The sequence below is a fragment of the Pan troglodytes genome, chromosome 8 (genome assembly GCF_028858775.2).
Source record: "Pan troglodytes isolate AG18354 chromosome 8, NHGRI_mPanTro3-v2.0_pri, whole genome shotgun sequence".
Classification (NCBI taxonomy): domain Eukaryota; kingdom Metazoa; phylum Chordata; class Mammalia; order Primates; family Hominidae; genus Pan; species Pan troglodytes.
This window is the reverse complement of record NC_072406.2, coordinates 80,766,484-80,783,799: the sequence shown is the minus strand read 5'-3', so window position 1 is coordinate 80,783,799 and position 17,316 is coordinate 80,766,484. Positions and strand designations below refer to the sequence as shown.

Genomic DNA, 17,316 nt, shown 5'->3' with positions numbered 1-17,316 from the left:
CACTTTGGAGTTTACAAGCCATTTTCCTTTAATCCCAACAACCCTATGAGGTTGGTAGAGCAGGTAGAAATCACTCACCAAAAGTTGAGACAAAAGCTGTATTATTGCTATGTCTCCAAAACAAAGTTTCAAGATTAGGGATGCAACTGTGTTCTTTCAAAAGGAAAGATGTTTAATTCCTCTGGTTTTTCAGGCTGCTATGGAGTTAATGAATTTGTTCCACTCTTAATTTTTAAATCTGTGACTGCCAAAAAAGACATGCAACTAGCCAAAAGAGGCATAGGGGAAATCTCTGCAAAACCACATTTCATACAATTTCTCTACGTTTCCATCAAATCCTGTAATGAGAAAAAAACTGTATGTTCTAGTTTTCTGGGACAAATTCTAAAAATAAGCTAGCTAAGGCATCACTGCACAAGACATACTTCAGGTAGGTCCAGGAATTCTTTTATGGGTAACTTAAAGTAACATTGTACCAAAGTAAAAATATGTAATAGTGAAGCAATTCACTATTACATAGAGACACTAGAGACACTAGAAGTGTCTCTGCATATAGATCACTATACCAAGTGTCAGCTGTCTCCCAGCCCCTTGACTGTTTGCTTACCTCCAGAGGCACAACAACAGATGGTTTCTTTTTCAGCTCCTCACATTTTCTTTTCTTACAGATCTGATGGCTGTTCTTTCTGTTCTTGCAGTAAGTACATTCACCACAGTTGGTCTTCTGCTGGCAGGGTTCACAGACCCCACATCGCTTTCTTTTCTTCTTTTCCAAAGTCGGTAGCAAAGTGGTATAGGAAGAAGAGGAGGTACTGACCATTGGCACTGGCATAGTCACCACTGTGGTGTTGACAACATGAACTGTGCTGGTTACACTGACCTGGGAGCTCCCTCTGTCTGATTTGCTAGGACCAGCCTGAGAGAGTTGGGCTACACCCAGTGAAGCATGGAAGAGTCCTCTCTCAGGGGCTAATGGGAACCCCTGAGTGTTAGCTGGCAGGAAGCTTATATGAACCTGCTTCTCATTTTCTACATTGCTTATAGCCATTACTGGAGGTAATGAATTTTTCTCTGAGTTTGATGATGATTGAGGAGTGTGTCCTGAGCCCAAAGGCAAAATCTGTATAGCACCCTGGACTGCAAGTCCATATGAGACAGTGCTTTGGGGCTCAGGCCATTTGGAAGGAGCATTAAAGGTAGCAATTGGATTTGGAGGAACAGGAAGGACGACAGGCAAGTCTGGGACAACACTCCCACTCATACCAAGAGTTTCTTGTTGGTCTAAAATAGTACCAAAGACCTCTCCTTGGACTGGAATAGCACCAGGAATCTCTGGTAGATCTGGGGTCTCACCCAGGGCCTCACCATGAACTGGGTCAGCACCAGGAAGTTCCCATTGATGTGGGATAGCACCAAAGGCCTGTCCTAGGAAAGAGGTGGTATCAGAAACTTCCTGTTGATTTGCAGTAGCTTCGAAGGCCTCTTGATGATCTGGTTTAGCACCAAGGGTCGCTTGTTTTGAGCCTGCCAAGAGGAATTTTATTACAGAGGTAGGAGACGTAGACCCACCAAGAGCCAAGCAGTTTCTAAGGTTCAAGTCAGGTATAACCTTATTAAGACTGGAGGTGGGGTAGCAATCATGTTCACTTTTAATGGGATCCAGGTAAGAATCAGATAACTTAAGAGATTCTACTCGTGAACCCAACTCTTCTAACTGAATGCTGGGGTTTCCTTGAGAGGTAACTTTGGGGGTTGCTCTTTGGGGAAAAGGAGCACACACTGTGTCCTGAGCAAACATTTTTGGGGAACCACTGGTATCATTCAATGTCTCTTCAGAGAATAGTCCTTCACCACAGCGTGTCCCTTCCAGTGGCCCAGGAAGGATCTCAGCTGCAGGGCCACTGTGGGTAGGGATATTGATCTTGGAATCCTCAACTCTTTGGGACCAAAACTGAGTTGTCTCTTGGCTCTTACCTTTAAGTAAAGAGGGATTTTGTACACCAATTAGAGTCTCTATATCAGGAAGGACTTGGGTGTCTTGCATTGGAACCGAATCATTTTCTGAGTGCTTTACTCCCAAATCAGGGAGTATCTTATAATCACAATCATGTTGCTTTTCTGAACCCTTAGAAAGTGGAACCTTTTTGGATTTGGCTACGACCAGTGGGGGTTGGGAGAGTCGCCTGCTAAGAGAGGTGCTTCGTAGCGCCATTGTAAACCCATTGCAGGTTAAGGACTCTGGGTTCTGAAAAAGAACCTCAGTCCTATCCAAATTCATGCGTGCTGCTCCAGCTCTTGTCAGAAGGCTTCTGACTGGCATGGGTGGTTTAGGTTCTGTTTTTTTCTTAACATCTCTTTCTTGAATTAATTGCTTTAATTTTCCAGGGCTTAAAGTCTTGACTGATGCCACATTTTTGTTGGCTCCCTTGGTTGTCTTTCGTAGTTGGCTGTTTTTCTTTTTTTTGTTTACATCTTCCTTCCTGACTAATCTGGAAGGCCTTGCATGGCGGGATCGAGACATAGCTACAGAGTAGGAAAAAATGAAAGGGCACAGGAAACAGAGTCATTGGTCCTTTGGAAAGTCTCACTTCTGAGGAGAATCTGGATGCACTGCTCTTCAGCTCAGTCACACAAGGTTTTGGTCTGAAATAACAACAGAATACACTGAAGTGAGTCTTTTTCCTATGCATTCCCCTATTTGAAATAGAATATTCACTACTAATTGTTTTATTTTATTTTTTTGAGACAGGGTCTCATTCTGTTGCCCAGGCTGGAGTGCAGAGGCATGATCACAGCTCAGCACAGCCTGGACCTACCCAGGCTCAAGCAATCTTCCCACTTCAGCCCCCCAAGTAGCTAGGACTGCAGGCTCACACCATCACACCTGGCTAATTTTTGTATTTTTTGTAGAGACATGTTTTTGCCATGTTGCCCTGGCTGGTCTCTAACTGGGCTCAAGCCATCCACCCACCTTGGCCTCCCCTAGTGCTGGGATTACAGGTGTGAACCAGCGTGCCTGGCCAGTTAAAAGTAAGGACCAGGAGCAGTGTTTCATGCCTGTGATCCCAGCATTTTAGGAGACTGAGGCAGGAAGATGACTTGAGGCCAGGAGTTCAAGACCAGCTTGGGCTACATAGGCAGACTTCAACTCATAAAAACAGTGGCCAGGCACGGTGGCTCATGCCTGTAATCCCAGCACTTTGGGAGGCCAAGGCAGGTGGATCATGAGGTCAGGAGTTTGAGACCAGCCTGGCCAACATGGTGAAACCCCATCTCTACTAAAAATACAAAAATTGCCGGGCGCAGTGGCTCACGCCTGTAATCCTAGCACTTTGGGAGGCTGAGGTGGTCAGGAGTTTCAGACTAGCCTGGCCAAAAAAAAAAAAAAAAAAAAAAAATTAGCTGAGTGTGGTGGTGCACACCTATAATCTCAACTACTCAGGAGGCTGAAGCAGGAGAATCACTTGAACCCAGGAGGCGGAGGTTGCGGTGAGCCGAGATTGCGCCATTGCACTCCAGCCTGGGTGACAGAGTGAGACTCCATCTCAAAAAATAAAATGAAATAAAATAAAATAACAGGGCTGGGCGTGGTGGCTCATGCCTGTAATCCCAGCACTTTGGGAGGCCGAGGTGGGTGGGTCACCTGAGATCAGAAGTTCGAGACCAGCCTGGCCAACGTGTCAAAACCCTGTCTCTACGAAAATACAAGAATTAGCCAGACGTGGTGGCAGGCGCCTATAATCCCACCTACTCAGGAGGCTAAGGCAGGAGAATCTCTTGAACCCAGGAGACGGAGGTTGCAGTGAGCTGAGATTGCACCATTGCACTCCAGCCTGGGTGACACAGTGAGACTCCATCTCAGAAAAATAATAATAAAATAAAATAAATAAAATAAAATAACAAAAATAGAAAATGACAAAAATTTAAAAATAATTAGGCCAGGCGCGGTGGTTCACACCTGTAATCCCAGCACTTTGGAAGCCTGAGGCAGGCAGATCAGGAGGTCAGGAGATCGAGACCATCCTGCCTAACACGGTGAAACCCCGTCTTTACTAAAAATACAAAAAAAAATTAGCTGGGCGTGGCGGCGGGTGCCCGTAGTCCCAGCTACTCAGGAGGCTGAGGCAGGAGAATGGCGTGAACCCAGGAGGCGCAGCTTGAAGTGAGCCAAGATCACGCCACTGCACTCCAGCCTGGGTGACAGAGGAAGACTCCGTCTCAAAAAAAAAATTAAAAATAATTAAAATCATGGAACTGAGAATTGTTTACTGCAAAAGAAAAATATAATCAACACAGAAAGTACTAAAGTATCCCAAGTGAATTAATGCAGGGACAGAAAACCAAATATCTGATGTTCTCACTTATCAGGTACTCATGGACATAAAGATGGCCATAATAGACACTGGAGACTACTAGAGAAGGAGGGAGGGATGGAGACAAGGGTTGAAAAACTATCCGGTACTGGCTGGGCGTGGTGGCTAATGCCTGTAATCCCAGCACTTTGGGAGGCCGAGGCAGGTGGATCACCTGAGGTCAGGAGTTTGAGACCAGCCTGGCCAACATGGTGAAACCCCGTCTCTACCAAAAATACAAAAATTAGCTGGGCATGGTGGCAGGTGCCTGTAATCCCAGCTACTCCGGAGGCTGAGGCAGGAGAATCACTTGAACCAGGGAGGCAGAGGTTGCAGTGAGCTAAGATCGCACCATGGCACTCCAGCCTAGGTGACAGAGCAAGACTCCATCTCAAAAAAAAGAAAAAAAAAAGAAAAACTTTTGGGTACTATGTTCACTACCTGGGTGACAGGACCAATTGCACCCCAAACCACAGTACCACACAATATTCCCATGTAACAAACCTGCACATGTACCCCCTGAACCTAAAAGAGTTGAAATTATTTTAAAAAGGAAAAAATACTAAAGTATCCTTTAAACCTTAGATTCACTATAAAGCTTCTTTAATTGCTACAACAAATGATTTAAGTTGATGAAGTTCCTCAAATAAGGTAAGCATGGGGTTTTCTCTACATTAGAAACCACACCCCTTGTAGTTTCATGCATTTTTAATTAATTTATTTATTATTATTATTTTTTTGAAACAGGTCTCCCTGTTGCCCAGGCTGCAGTGCAGTGACATGATCATACCTCACTGTAACCTTGAACTCCTGGCCCCAAGCAATCCTCCCCGCCTCCCAAAGTGCGGAGATTACGGGTGTGAACCAGCATGCCTAGCCATTATATGTGTTTTAAAGCTTAAATCCCAATCTTTACAAATTTGGATACTTTAAAAATTATCTCTTTCCTGAGCATATCCCTATACTGGGAGAAGTATCATCTGTTTGACAGTAAAGCTGTTTAGATCAGAGGAAGAAGAGGCTCATATAAGGTAAGAAACTGGCCAGGCGTGGTGATTCACGCCTGTAATCCCAGCACTTTGGGAGGCCGAGGTGGGCGGATCACGAGGTCAGGAGATCGAGACCATCCTGGCTAACACGCTGAAACCCCATCTCTACTAAAAATACAAAAAATATTAGCCGGGCCTGGTGGCGGGCACCTGTAGTCCCAACTACTTGGGAAGCTGAGGCAGGAGAATGGCGTGAACCCGGGAGGCAGAGCTTGCAGTGAGCCAAGATTGCACCACTGCACTCCAGCCTGTGGGTGACAGAGCTAGACTCCATCTCAAAAAAAAAAAAAAAAAAAAAAAAAGAAACTCTCCTGCCTGGAGATCCAACAGTATTCCTACCACATTCCAATTAACAATCCACAAATTTTGAGCTTTTCACATGCACACCAAAACAGCATAAAATCTCAGGAGACAGTATTGACAAATTAGGTTACAAATAAGACTCACAGGTCCAATACATCTGTTGAGTACCTGCTTATGTCTAAGGAAGGCATTGTGGTGGACACTGCCCAAACCCAGAAATGTCCCTCTTTTCTTTCTCCTGACTCAATCCAAAGACTGCTGGTTCTAAAATCCCTTCTACAAGATCCCACAAGTCTTTTTCTTTTTCTTTTTTTTTTGAGACAGGGTCTCACTCTGTCACCTGGACTGGAGTGCAGTAGTGCTAACTCAGCTCACTACAGCCTCAACCTCCTGGGTTCAAGCAATCCTCCCACCTCAGCTGCCCGAATAGCTGGGACCACAGGCATGTGCCACCACGCCAGTCTAAATATTTAATTTTTGTGGAGATGGAGTCTCGCCACTTGACTCTGGGTTTTGACCCGGGTCTTTTCAGATTGCCTACCCAGACCCAAAATAAGATGAAGCTCTAAGCAAAAGCAAAGCTCACTATAGTAGGATATCAACAGTCTCTCTCAAGATCACAGAATCGGCCTGGCACTGTGGCTCACACCTGTAATCCCAGCACTTTGGGAGGCTGAGGTGCACAGATCACCTGAGGTGGACAGATCACCTGAGGTCAGGAGTTCGAGACCAGCCTGGCCAACATGGTGAAACCCTGTCTCTACTAAAAATACAAAAAGTAGCTGGGCGTGGTGGTGGGCGCCTGTAATCCCAGCTACTCGGGAGGCTGAGGCATGAGAATCGCTTGAACCAGAGAGGTGGAGGTTGCAGGGAGCCAAGATCGCACCATTGCACTCCAGCCTGGGTGACAAGAGTGAAATGCCATCTCAAAAAAAAAAAAAGACTGGGCGCGGTGGCTCACACCTGTAATCCCAAAGGCTGGGCGCAGTGCAGTGGCTCACGCCTGTAATCCCAGTACTTTGGGAGGCCAAGGTGGGTGGATCACCTGAGGTTGGGAGTTCGAGAGCAGCTTGACCAACATGGAGAAATTCTGTCTCTACTAAAAATACAAAATTAGTCAGGCATGGTGGTGCATGCCTGTAATCCCACCTACTCAGGAGGCTGAGGCAGGAGAATCGCTTGAACCTGGGAGACGGAAGTTGCGGTGAGCCAAGATCGCGCCATTGCACTCCAGCCTCCATCTCATGGTGTAGGAACTCCATCTCATGGTGTAGGAAAATGGTTGTTGGTAACCATTTGTTCTCATTGTGAGAACCATGTGTTCTCACGAATGGTCTCAAATGACAACTAGTCTTAATTTTCTGTTGTCACAGTCTTGATTCTATGATTTTTTTTTTTTAATTTTTAAGATGGAGTTTCACTCTTATTGCCCAGGCTGGAGTTCAATGGCACGATCTTGGCATGTTGAGCAGGCTGGTCTCCAATTCCTGACCTCAGGTGATCTACCCGCCTCAGCCTCCCAATGTCTGAGAAAAATTAAAAATAGATTAAAAAAAAATAAACCTGGCCAAGCACAGTGGCTCATGCCTGTAATCCCAGCACTATTGGAGGCGGAGATGGGTGGATCACCTGAGGTCGGGAGTTCGAGACCAGCGTGACCAACATGGAGAAATCCCGTCTCTACTAAAAATACAAAATTAGCCGGGCGTGGTGGTATATGCCTGTAATCCCAGCTACTTGGGAGGCTGAGGCAGGAGAATCACTTGAACCCTCCCGGGTTCAATCTGTTTAAAAATTACTGATCTGACCTAGGTAATCCTAGGACCCACTGTTTAGTTTCATGTCTATAGATGATCTCACACCAAAAAGTCCTGGGTTTGAATCTGTGATCGCCAGCTCTGTGTCCTTCAGAGAACTACTTAACTGAGTCCATGTTCCTTCATCTAAAATGAGGTAGTTTTGAGGTTTCAATGGGCTCCCACAGGAAAAAACTAGTGGCACTGGTTTCATCTTGTGGTATCTGTGGTTTGAGTGTCAGGGGACATGGGTAGCAGAGTAAAAAGATGGACATTGGAAGTAGGCTGACCTGGGTTCAGTTTTCAGTTCATAAATATTAGTAGATTGTGACAAGTTTCTTGGTATCTTTATACCTATGTTTCTTCATGTTTAATACAAAAGTAAACCTAATAGTATTGACCTCATTGGGTTATCATGAGAATAAAATGAAATAATATGTGTAAAGGCTTAGCACAGGGCTGGCGCATGATAGGTGTTTCATAAATAGGAGCTAAAAAAAAAAAAGCCTGTTTGCAACTCTAAAATCCAAAAAAAAAAAAAAAAAAGAGAGAGAAAATAAGTGGTAGTTATCATTATTATGGAACCAGTTTAACCCAGAGTTTGCTATATTCTCCAGAACAAGATCTCCTTTTGGTTCTGTTCCCACCTTACACACTACGTAGGTTATACACACAAGAATTCCCAGAGCACACTACATTTAGTCAATGTAATGTGTCTTTAAGACTTTTAAAATAGACATTAGTGATAACATCAAATACACAAAAAATAACATTTTGATAAATCTGTACTAAATACAAACACTAGGCCAGAGAATACTTCACTTGAATTCTTGGCATCTAAGCTTACTGCTTTCCCCTTCTTCCAAAAAAAAAAAAAAGTTTTGGCTTGCAGTAATTCAGTCTTTGGCTGTGAGAAACTGAAAGATATTTTCTCCAAAGACCACTGCTTTTTGTACAAGATTTTCAGAAAACAAGACATTCCAATTCCAATTTCCAAAAAGTCAACAAATACCTTCATCAGGATGCATTTTCATTACAAAAAGCAATTCATTTTAATCTCTTGAAATTCAACGATATCATTAAAAGCATGCTTTCTCTCTTTTATCAAGATTATACTGCTAAAAAATTATTAGGAGTATATAATCTAGTCATTGCAAATCAGCCACAAAAATTAAAATTCATATATGTAGGCAAGTAATCTGGGTATGCCAGAGGGTGTCATGGGATCTGCTTTGAAAGTGGTTTACAAATTGATTTCTGTCTCTCCTATATTCTTTCATATTTTTAAATTGAAGTGCTTTAGAAATTCAGACTTGTAATTAAGATAATCTTTATCATTCAAACCCTATCTCCTAAAAAACAGCCTGTCAAGGAAATAGAAAAGGTATGAACAACATGGATTGCGAAGATGTGGCCTCTTTAAATGGTAACAGCCTTTTTATGAGATCATGAAAGAGGCCAATGACCCCTGAAAAACCCAACTGCAGGGGAGAAAACCACTGGGTGCCACCCAGCCAAAGAAACAGAGACAACCAGAAACAAAATAAGGACTCCCACAAGACCCTGATTTTTATCACTCATGGCTCCACTATTGAAACATAAACTTCTTTTGTGACAAACTAAGTTGTCCCAAGAGCCGAACTCACGGAGTAGGGGCAGTAAGCTTATCCTGAAATTTGTGGAGGCAGGGGGAAGAGAATGTAGTCCACTCCATTAAATAGGTCCACATTTAAATATGGAATTACCTCAAAGACCTCCAGAAATTAATTTCTTTTTTGTAAACATTATTAAATGCTCTGCTTCCATTTTTAGTGCTTCTGTCATAGATTATTCAAATCATACAAAAATGTGTGTGTGTCTGTGTGCATATATATATATATATATATATATTTTTTTTTTTTTAAACAGGGTCTTGCTCTGTCGCTCAGGTATATCAAGGCTCACTGTAGCCTTGACCTCCTGGGCTTAAGTGATCCTCCCACCTCAGCTTCCCAAGTAGCTGGCACTACAGGCACGTGCCACCACACCAGGCTAATTTTTTCTTTCTTTTGTAAAGACAGGGTAGTCTCACTATGCTGCCCAGGCCACTCTCAAACTCCTAGCTTCAAGTCATCTGCCCTCCTGAGCCTCTTAAAGTGCTAGGACTACAGGTGTGGGCCACCATGTCCAGAAAAAATGTGTATTTTCAAATAAATACTCAGATCCTACCACTCAGATGAACTAAAATATTTCCAGCAGTCAAATCTCTCCCGTGTACACTCTTCCCTAATTCTACTTCCATTTTTCATTTCTGATAAAAACTGATATTTCAATGTTTCTCAATATCAGGTTTGTTTTGTTTTTTTGAGACAGGTCTTGCTCTGTTGCCCAGGCTGGAGTGCAGTGCTGTGATCATCGCTAACTATAGCCTTAAACTCCTAGACTCAAGTGATCCTCCCATCTCAGCCACCCCGGTAGCGGGAATTACAAGCTCAGGCCACCATGCCTGGCTAAGTTCTTTTTATTTTTTGTAGAGATGAGGATCAAGGGTGATCTCACTATGTTGCCCAGACTGGTCTTGAACTCCTAGCCTCAAGTGATCCTCCTGCCTCAGCCTCCCAAAACACTGGGATTACAGGCATGAGAAAGTTACTTTTATTCTAACCTGGAATGTCTTCAAGAGTCAGTGAAAGTGCTGCAGAGATAGCTACATGATAACATGATATGAGAAGAAAATAAGACTGGAGACCCTGTTATTAAGCATATATCATTGGCCAAGAAGGGAATCATGTGCAATTAATGGACACCATCCTGTGAGTTCTTACTGTCATGGAAGGGAAAAACAAAAAACCATTTCTGGGATGTAAAACATTACTCAATCAACAGATCTTTTCACCAGAGAGCACCAAGACGCCCTAAACAACAACAGAATAATTTTTGGCCAGGCGTGGTGGCTCACACCTATAATCCCAGCACTTTGGGAAGCTGAGGCAGGTGGATCACTTGAGGTCAGGAGTTCGAAACAAGCCTGGCCAACATGGTGAATCCCCATCTCTACCAAAAATACAAAAATTAGCCGGGCATGGTAGCGCATGCCCGTAATCCTAGCTACTGGGGAAGCTGAGGAAGGAGAATCACTTGAACCCAGGAGATGAAGGTTGCAGTGAGCGGAGATCACACCACTACACTCCAGCCTGGGCAACAGAGTGAGACTCTGAAAAAAAAAAAAAAGAAAACAATAGAACATTTTCCCCCCTAAAATGTCTTTATGACAAGGGAACTACAGAGTATGCAATCCAAAATTATAGGCTAGGAGATAATAACCCAACTAAATTTTAAAAATAATTACCTTGCTTAGAGAATGAAAAGCTGGCTTCTTAAAGTGTAAGGGTTTTCTGCAAAGAACTGGCTGGTGCGGTGGTTCTTGCTTGTAATCTAAGCATTTTGGGAGGCCGAGGCAGGCAGATCACCTCAGGTCAGGAGTTTGAGACCAGCCTGGCCAACATAGTAAAACCCCATCTCTACTAAAAATACAAAAATTAGCCAGGTGTGGTGGCACACGCCTGTAATCCCAGCTACTTGGGAGGCTGAGGCAGGAGAACTGCTTGAACCCCGGAGGCAGAGGTTGTAGTAAGCCAAGATCATGCCACTGCACTCTAGCCTGGGAGACAGAGCGAGACTCCGTCTCAAAAAACAAACAAAAAAGCCAGTATTGACAGCAACATGTCAGAAAGATCCTCTTCCCAACTATATCCGTCCTTTTTCTGGATTCCCCCAAAATCCTCTGGGCAAAAATGCTTAACTGATGTAACAATCCAGCCTGCATGTTAAATTAAAGTCATATTTCAATTCTTCCCACTACCAGCAGTGGCCAAAAACGTGGTATTTGCATACATAGAGCTAGTTGCAAGAGACTGATTTCATAGTCCCTCCATTCAGCTCTACAGAACTTAAAGGCTCTTGCACTTGGCAGAGAAAAACAAGATTTAAAACATTTTTTTAAAAAGGCAGCACCTGGCTCAGTTTCCTCCAGCAACTAATTTCTACCTCGAAAGGAAGAGCAGGCAGGCAACTGCTTGCTGTTCCTAGATAGCTTTCTACCACAGGAAGTGTAAGAGCCCTCGGCACATGTAAAAGCTGTTCAGGGAAACTCACTAGAATGCCAGCACATTTAGTCAATGGCTCCTTCCATATGTAAAACACCCCTCTGCCCTGCAGAGAGGAAGGGGGAAAAAAGGGGGAAAAAGGGCCAAGAAAAGGGAAGGGAGACGTTAGAATGGACATAGAACTGTCCTTCCGAAGACAAGAAAGACATAACACACAACAGGAGGAAGTAGAAGAAAAAGCAAGAGAAGGAAGAAAATGCCCAAAAAGAAAACAAAAAAGGCCAAAAACGAAAGAAGGGGAAGAAATTTATAGTAAAAAACTGAGGAAGGGCAAAAATTACTTATAGTAAAAACTGAGGAAGGGGTTCGACATCTATAGTAATAAAGCTAGAACATAAAAAGGCAACTGGGATCAAAAGGCCGAAAACTAAAAGACCAAGGGGATAGGGGAAATCAAGTGTGCAGGAAAGATACGGACGCTCAGAAGGTGGGGGAGGGGAGACAAATCAGATGGGAGAAGGAAGAGAAACAAAGGGCAGGGACAGTGGAGACCCAACCCTCCCACTCATCCATTCTGGGAGACCAGCCCGGAGAGCGATAGTTAACTCTTATTAAAATGGAAAGTGGCAGTCCCAGAGTTGTAAGCCTGGACTCCTCATCTTTGCAAAGAGAAAAGGACACTGTCTGCCATTTCCCGTATATCTTGATTCTGAAATTTAATTGAAACCACAACTTAGCTTTAAAGACAGACTGACAAACTAATTAAAATCCCTTAATTGGGGAAAAGGGGGACCCTTATGATCAATACCGATAAAATCGGAAACACACCAAAAGCCACCTAAGTCTTTTGATTCTTGGTTTGATTCACCTAAGTCTTTCGATTATTAACTCACACCAATCTCCTTATTTCCGTACCTATCTACGCGTACCCCTGCCCCTGGTTTAATTGTAGTCGTAAATTCCTAGTGTGCTCCAAATAACTGTTGCCCTTACTGGTTAAGAAGCGCCTTTTCCATATTTTTCGTATTCTGAGGCCTAATTAAACCATTGCTTTTATTTTACTTTATATTGGGGGTGGGGACGCCGAGCACACTCAGGTCCAGGGGAGACCTGGGGCTGCTGCTATACAGCGCCGCTCTTGCAGTGGCGCGCGCGGCTCACCCGGCCGGCCCAGGGCTGTGTACCTAATCCTGTTCTCGCTCCAAGGTCTTGCAGCACTTTTCAAACATTTCTTCAAAAACCAGTCATTACTAGGACTTATTGTGCAGCTCGTTTAGTGCCCAGGAGTGGAACCGGGACGGAGGGGAAGAGGCACCCTAAGAGACGTATGCAGAAAGGTTGGTTAATTTGGGAGAGGGACGAGTTGGGGGCGCGGGAAAGACTCCGAGGCTGAAGCTTTAAGTGTTCTTTTGGAAACACTTTAGTTTTTAGTGGATCAGAAATGCCCAGCGTGGGTTTCTCGTTCACGTGGAAAGATTACCAGCGTCGGCCAGTCCCTTCCAGACCACTTCTAGTAGAATATATATATATATATATTCAAGAGCCTGGGGCGAGCGAGGGGGGACCGGAGCGGGGGAGAGGGAGGGAGGGAAGCACAGAGAGAGAGGAGAGCATTTTTTCTCTGGGGGCGGTAGGTTGTGCGGCCGCCTCCTCGCCCGAGGGCGAGGACCAGGCCCCTCACGTGCTGCACGACCAGCCCCAGCACCCAGCTCCGCGCACCTCCCACCCTCGGGGCCCGCTCCGGGATCCCGCCAGACGGGGACTGATGGGATCGCAAGGCCAGCGCGTTCAGCGACCCAGTGGTACTCATAAATGAGTTTCTTAAATGCCATTTTGACAGAACACACTCTACTCCCTATTCCCTTCTTCCCTGATCCTTACAACTCCCAGCCAACTCCTAGCAAGACTGCACCACTGCCTCCACTCCAAACGTTTCATCCCTGGAGCTGCCGTCCCAAAACTCTCGGGGAGACAGGCGCCAAAGCGTTTCCCTACCAACCTGTCTCTCATATATATTTGGGGGGAGGGAGAAAACTTGTTTAGGGGGTACGCTTGAGCACGGGACAGCCCGGACTCCCCACTCACAACTTGCACAGACTCTAGCCTCTCCTCACCCCGAGGCGCCCCGACCTCCAACTCCCCGAAGCGGCCAGGGAACCAACCGCTGGCATATTCAGCCATCTCCCCCACGCCACACTTGCCCTCCCCCAGCCCCGCTTCCACTGCAGCCCGGGGTCAGAGCCCCAGGCGCCCCCGCTGCCCCCAACCCGGCGCTGTGGCGGGGCCTCCGGGGCGGGTGGCCGATACCTCCGGCCGGGGGCATTGTTTATCTCCGGCAACAAAAGCGCCCCGAGCGTCCCGGGGTGGGGGGTCGAGGCGGGGAACGAGCCCACCCCTGCGGCCGCGGGAGAGCCAAGGACGCAGAGCCCCGGCCACATCCAGCCCGCGCAGAGCGCCGCCTCCCGGACCCCCCTCGGGCCTCGGCGTCGGAGTCCTCGATCCCCGCACCCCTGCCCTCTGCCCCGGCCCCAACTCACCGCTGGCCGGGTCACACTCCCAGGGCAGCGCACGGCCCCCAGCTCCAAGCCTGCACCAGCCCTCGGGCAAACTTTCCAACTCGCGCCGGTCCCCACAACTTTGGAGCCCGGGGCCCCGGCGGGCGCGAGGGGCGCGGGCGGGTCGCGGAGGACGCCTACCGGCTCCCAGCACAGTCAAGGCCCGAGCCCCCGAGGTGAGGAGTCGGTTCCCAAAGGTCCACAGTGGAAAGGCAGGTAGGGCTGCATGACTTGGGCGAGGCAGAGGGGTGTCCCGGGGGGCAGACCCGGGAGTAGAGGGGCCAGCGGCTGCGCGCACAAAGCGGCGCCCGAGCAGACTGCGCGGCCACTCCCCGCCAGGTCAGCCCCCCGGAGCAGCAGTGTCTCCCCAGGACAGACCTCAGGGAGTGAAGCTGGGGCTCTGCCTTCGCTGGACCCTGCACAGTTGAGCGAGAGACAAAACGCGAGCTGGATTTACCCAAACTGGAGCTGGAATCCCTCCTCGACTCCCTCTCGACCCCCTCCCCCTCCCCCTCGTTCTCCACCTCTCTCAACTTCTCTGTCTCCGAAGACGTAGAGAGGTGTCAAGATTTTGTCATTAAATTTTTTCCCAGGGGAGCTCTAGAAAAAGTTTTTAGGATCTCTAAATTGCATGTTTATAAATGTATGAAGAAGGTGCCAGGTCAGAGATGACACCATTGAGCAATGTCTAGGTCGCCAGCAACGGAAAACCGCCCTCAACACCAAAGAGAGAAACCAGATGAGGGCTGTGTTCCCTGACTCTGGGCTGGATGTCTGCAAAGTTCATCATAATATTTCTGTTAGTTATTTGGCCCTGGACCTCAGTCGTATTCACTTTATGAATGAAGAAATGAAAGGGCAGGAAGAGCTAAGTTTTCCGAATTAGGAGGAATAACCAGTGGCATTACGCCAGAATTAAGACTGACTAGGGCATCTGAATTTTTCTCTAAATGTTTGATAGCTATTGCTTCTTCCAGCAGTCATGACACAGACAAGGGAATCCAGGATTTTAATGGGGTCACCGTGGTAAGGAAAATGCTGTTCATGGAAACTTCATTCCTTCCAGGTCAAACTTCAAGTGAAGAGAAAGGATTCAGTCCCTCATTGCATTTCACACCATTCTACCCCCATTCTGCACTTAGATTTTATTCTTATACACATAAGCATAACCGGGCTGTTCTGGGAAAGATTCCTAAACTTTTAACCTTCCTCACTGATTGATTCATACAAATGTATTCTTGCACTACAATGTAGGCATACAAGGATGAATAAAATTTGCCTCCTACACAGAAGGAACAGAGATTCCAGGCTGGCAGAGCAAACTGATGACTGCACTCGTGTTTTCAATGGCACAATCAAAGTACCTTGGCTGAATAAAATCAGAAATGTGGCATTTGAAATAAATTTTTTTTTGAGACGGAGTTTCGCTCTTGTTGCCCAGGCTGGAGTGCAATGGCATGATATCGGCTTACTGCAACCTCTGCTCCTGGGTTCAAGCAATTCTCCTGCCTCAGCCTCCTGAGTAGTTCGGCTTACAGGTGTGCGCCACCACACCCAGCTATGTTATTATTATTATTATTATTTTGGAAGAGATGGGGTTTCACCTTGTTGGTCAGGCTGGTCTCGAACTCCTGACCTCAGGTGATCTGCCTGCCTTGGCCTCCCAAAGTGCTGGGATTATACATGTGAGCCACCACACCAGGCCTGAAATAAATCTTATATGACCCGTTGATGGTATAGGGGTTAGCATAGCTGCCTTCCGTGAAATAAATCTTATGGACAAAAATTGACCCTTCTGAGTCAATGCTTCAAAAGGTTACTTGTTAAAATCTTGTTAGAAACATTCTACCTAGATAAAAAGAAAGGAATGCAGGGAGAGTTTGACTTATAAAACTTGATTTTCAAGGCTGGGCACACACCTGTAATCCTAACACTTTGAGAGGCTGGGGCAGGAGGACTGTTTGAGCCCAGGAGTTTCAGGTTGCAGTGAGCTTTGGTAAAGCCACTGCACTCCAGCCTGAGTGACAGGGCAAGACACTGTCTTAAAAAAAATCCTGACTTTCAGGTGGGCATAATAGTGCGCACCATCCCAGCTACTCGGGAGACTGAGGCAAGAGGATTGCTTGAGCCCAAGAGTTTGAGGCCATCCTGGGCAACCACAGCAAGACCCATCTCCCTGCCCCCAAAAAAAGGAAAAGGAAAAATCCAACATAATCTAATTTTCATGAAGAACAAAAGGAAAAGGACTATCATAAAATAGAAATATCCTGGCTTTTGTCAATTAACTGGATTAACTTTAAAATGTATTGAAATAGGAAAATCATACAACTACATAGAATGATGTCCATGGTAACACTCATTCCCCTTGAGTCCCTACTTAGTGCCAGACACAGTTCCAAACTTGGGGAAACAAAAGTGAGCAAAAGGAAACCTCCGTCCTTGTAGAGCTTGCATTCCATCGTGTTGTAGGAGTCGGGGCACAGAAAATAAAGAAAATAAATGAGCAGAATATATAGTGTATCAGATAGTGATAGCACCGGGATAAAGTGGGGGGAAAAGGCAGGGAAGGGGATGGGAAATGCTGGGGAAGATTGCAATTAAAAAAAAACAATAGCCGGGCACAGTGGCTTACACCTGTAATCCCAGCACTTTGGGAGGCCAAGCCAGGCAGATCAAGGTCAAGAGATCAAGACCATCCTGACCAACATGTTGAAACCCAGTCTCTACTAAAAATACAAAAATTAGCTGGGAGTGGTGACGCGCACCTGCAGTCTCAGCTATTCGGGAGGCTGAGGCAGGAGAATCGCTTGAACCCGGGAGGCAGAGGTTGCAGTGAGCCGAGATGGCACCACTGCACTCCAGCCTACAGCCTGGTGACAGAGCAAGACTCCATCTCAAAAACACACACACACACACACACACACACACAATACACAGGGCTCAGTGGCTCATGCCTGTAATTTCATCACTTAGGGAGGCAGAGGGGGGAGGATCATTGAACCCAGGAGATCGAGACCAGCCTGGGCAACATAGTGAAATCTCTACTAAAAATATAAAAATTAGCCAGGCATGGTGGTGCATACCTGTTTTCCCAGCTACTCGGGAAGCTGAGATGGGAGAATCACCTGAGTCTGGGAGGCGGTTGCAGTGAGCCAAGATTGTATGACTTGCATGTC

At 46.1% G+C, this 17,316-nt stretch overlaps 1 protein-coding gene across 2 annotated transcripts in view; it reads right to left on the bottom strand.

Moving 5' to 3' along the window:
- Positions 1 to 14,570, bottom strand: part of TET1 (tet methylcytosine dioxygenase 1) — a 133,348-nt gene extending 118,778 nt beyond the window's left edge. For both annotated transcript variants that reach the window (XM_016918437.4, XM_016918438.4), the window contains exons 1-2: positions 14,123 to 14,570; positions 608 to 2,643 (exon numbers count right to left, since the gene is read on the bottom strand). In XM_016918437.4, the coding sequence (XP_016773926.4) occupies positions 608 to 2,521 (1,914 nt within the window). In that variant the 5' untranslated portion in view covers positions 2,522 to 2,643; positions 14,123 to 14,570. The remainder of the gene's footprint in view (positions 1 to 607; positions 2,644 to 14,122) is intronic.
- Between the last annotated feature and the right edge of the window lie 2,746 nt (positions 14,571 to 17,316).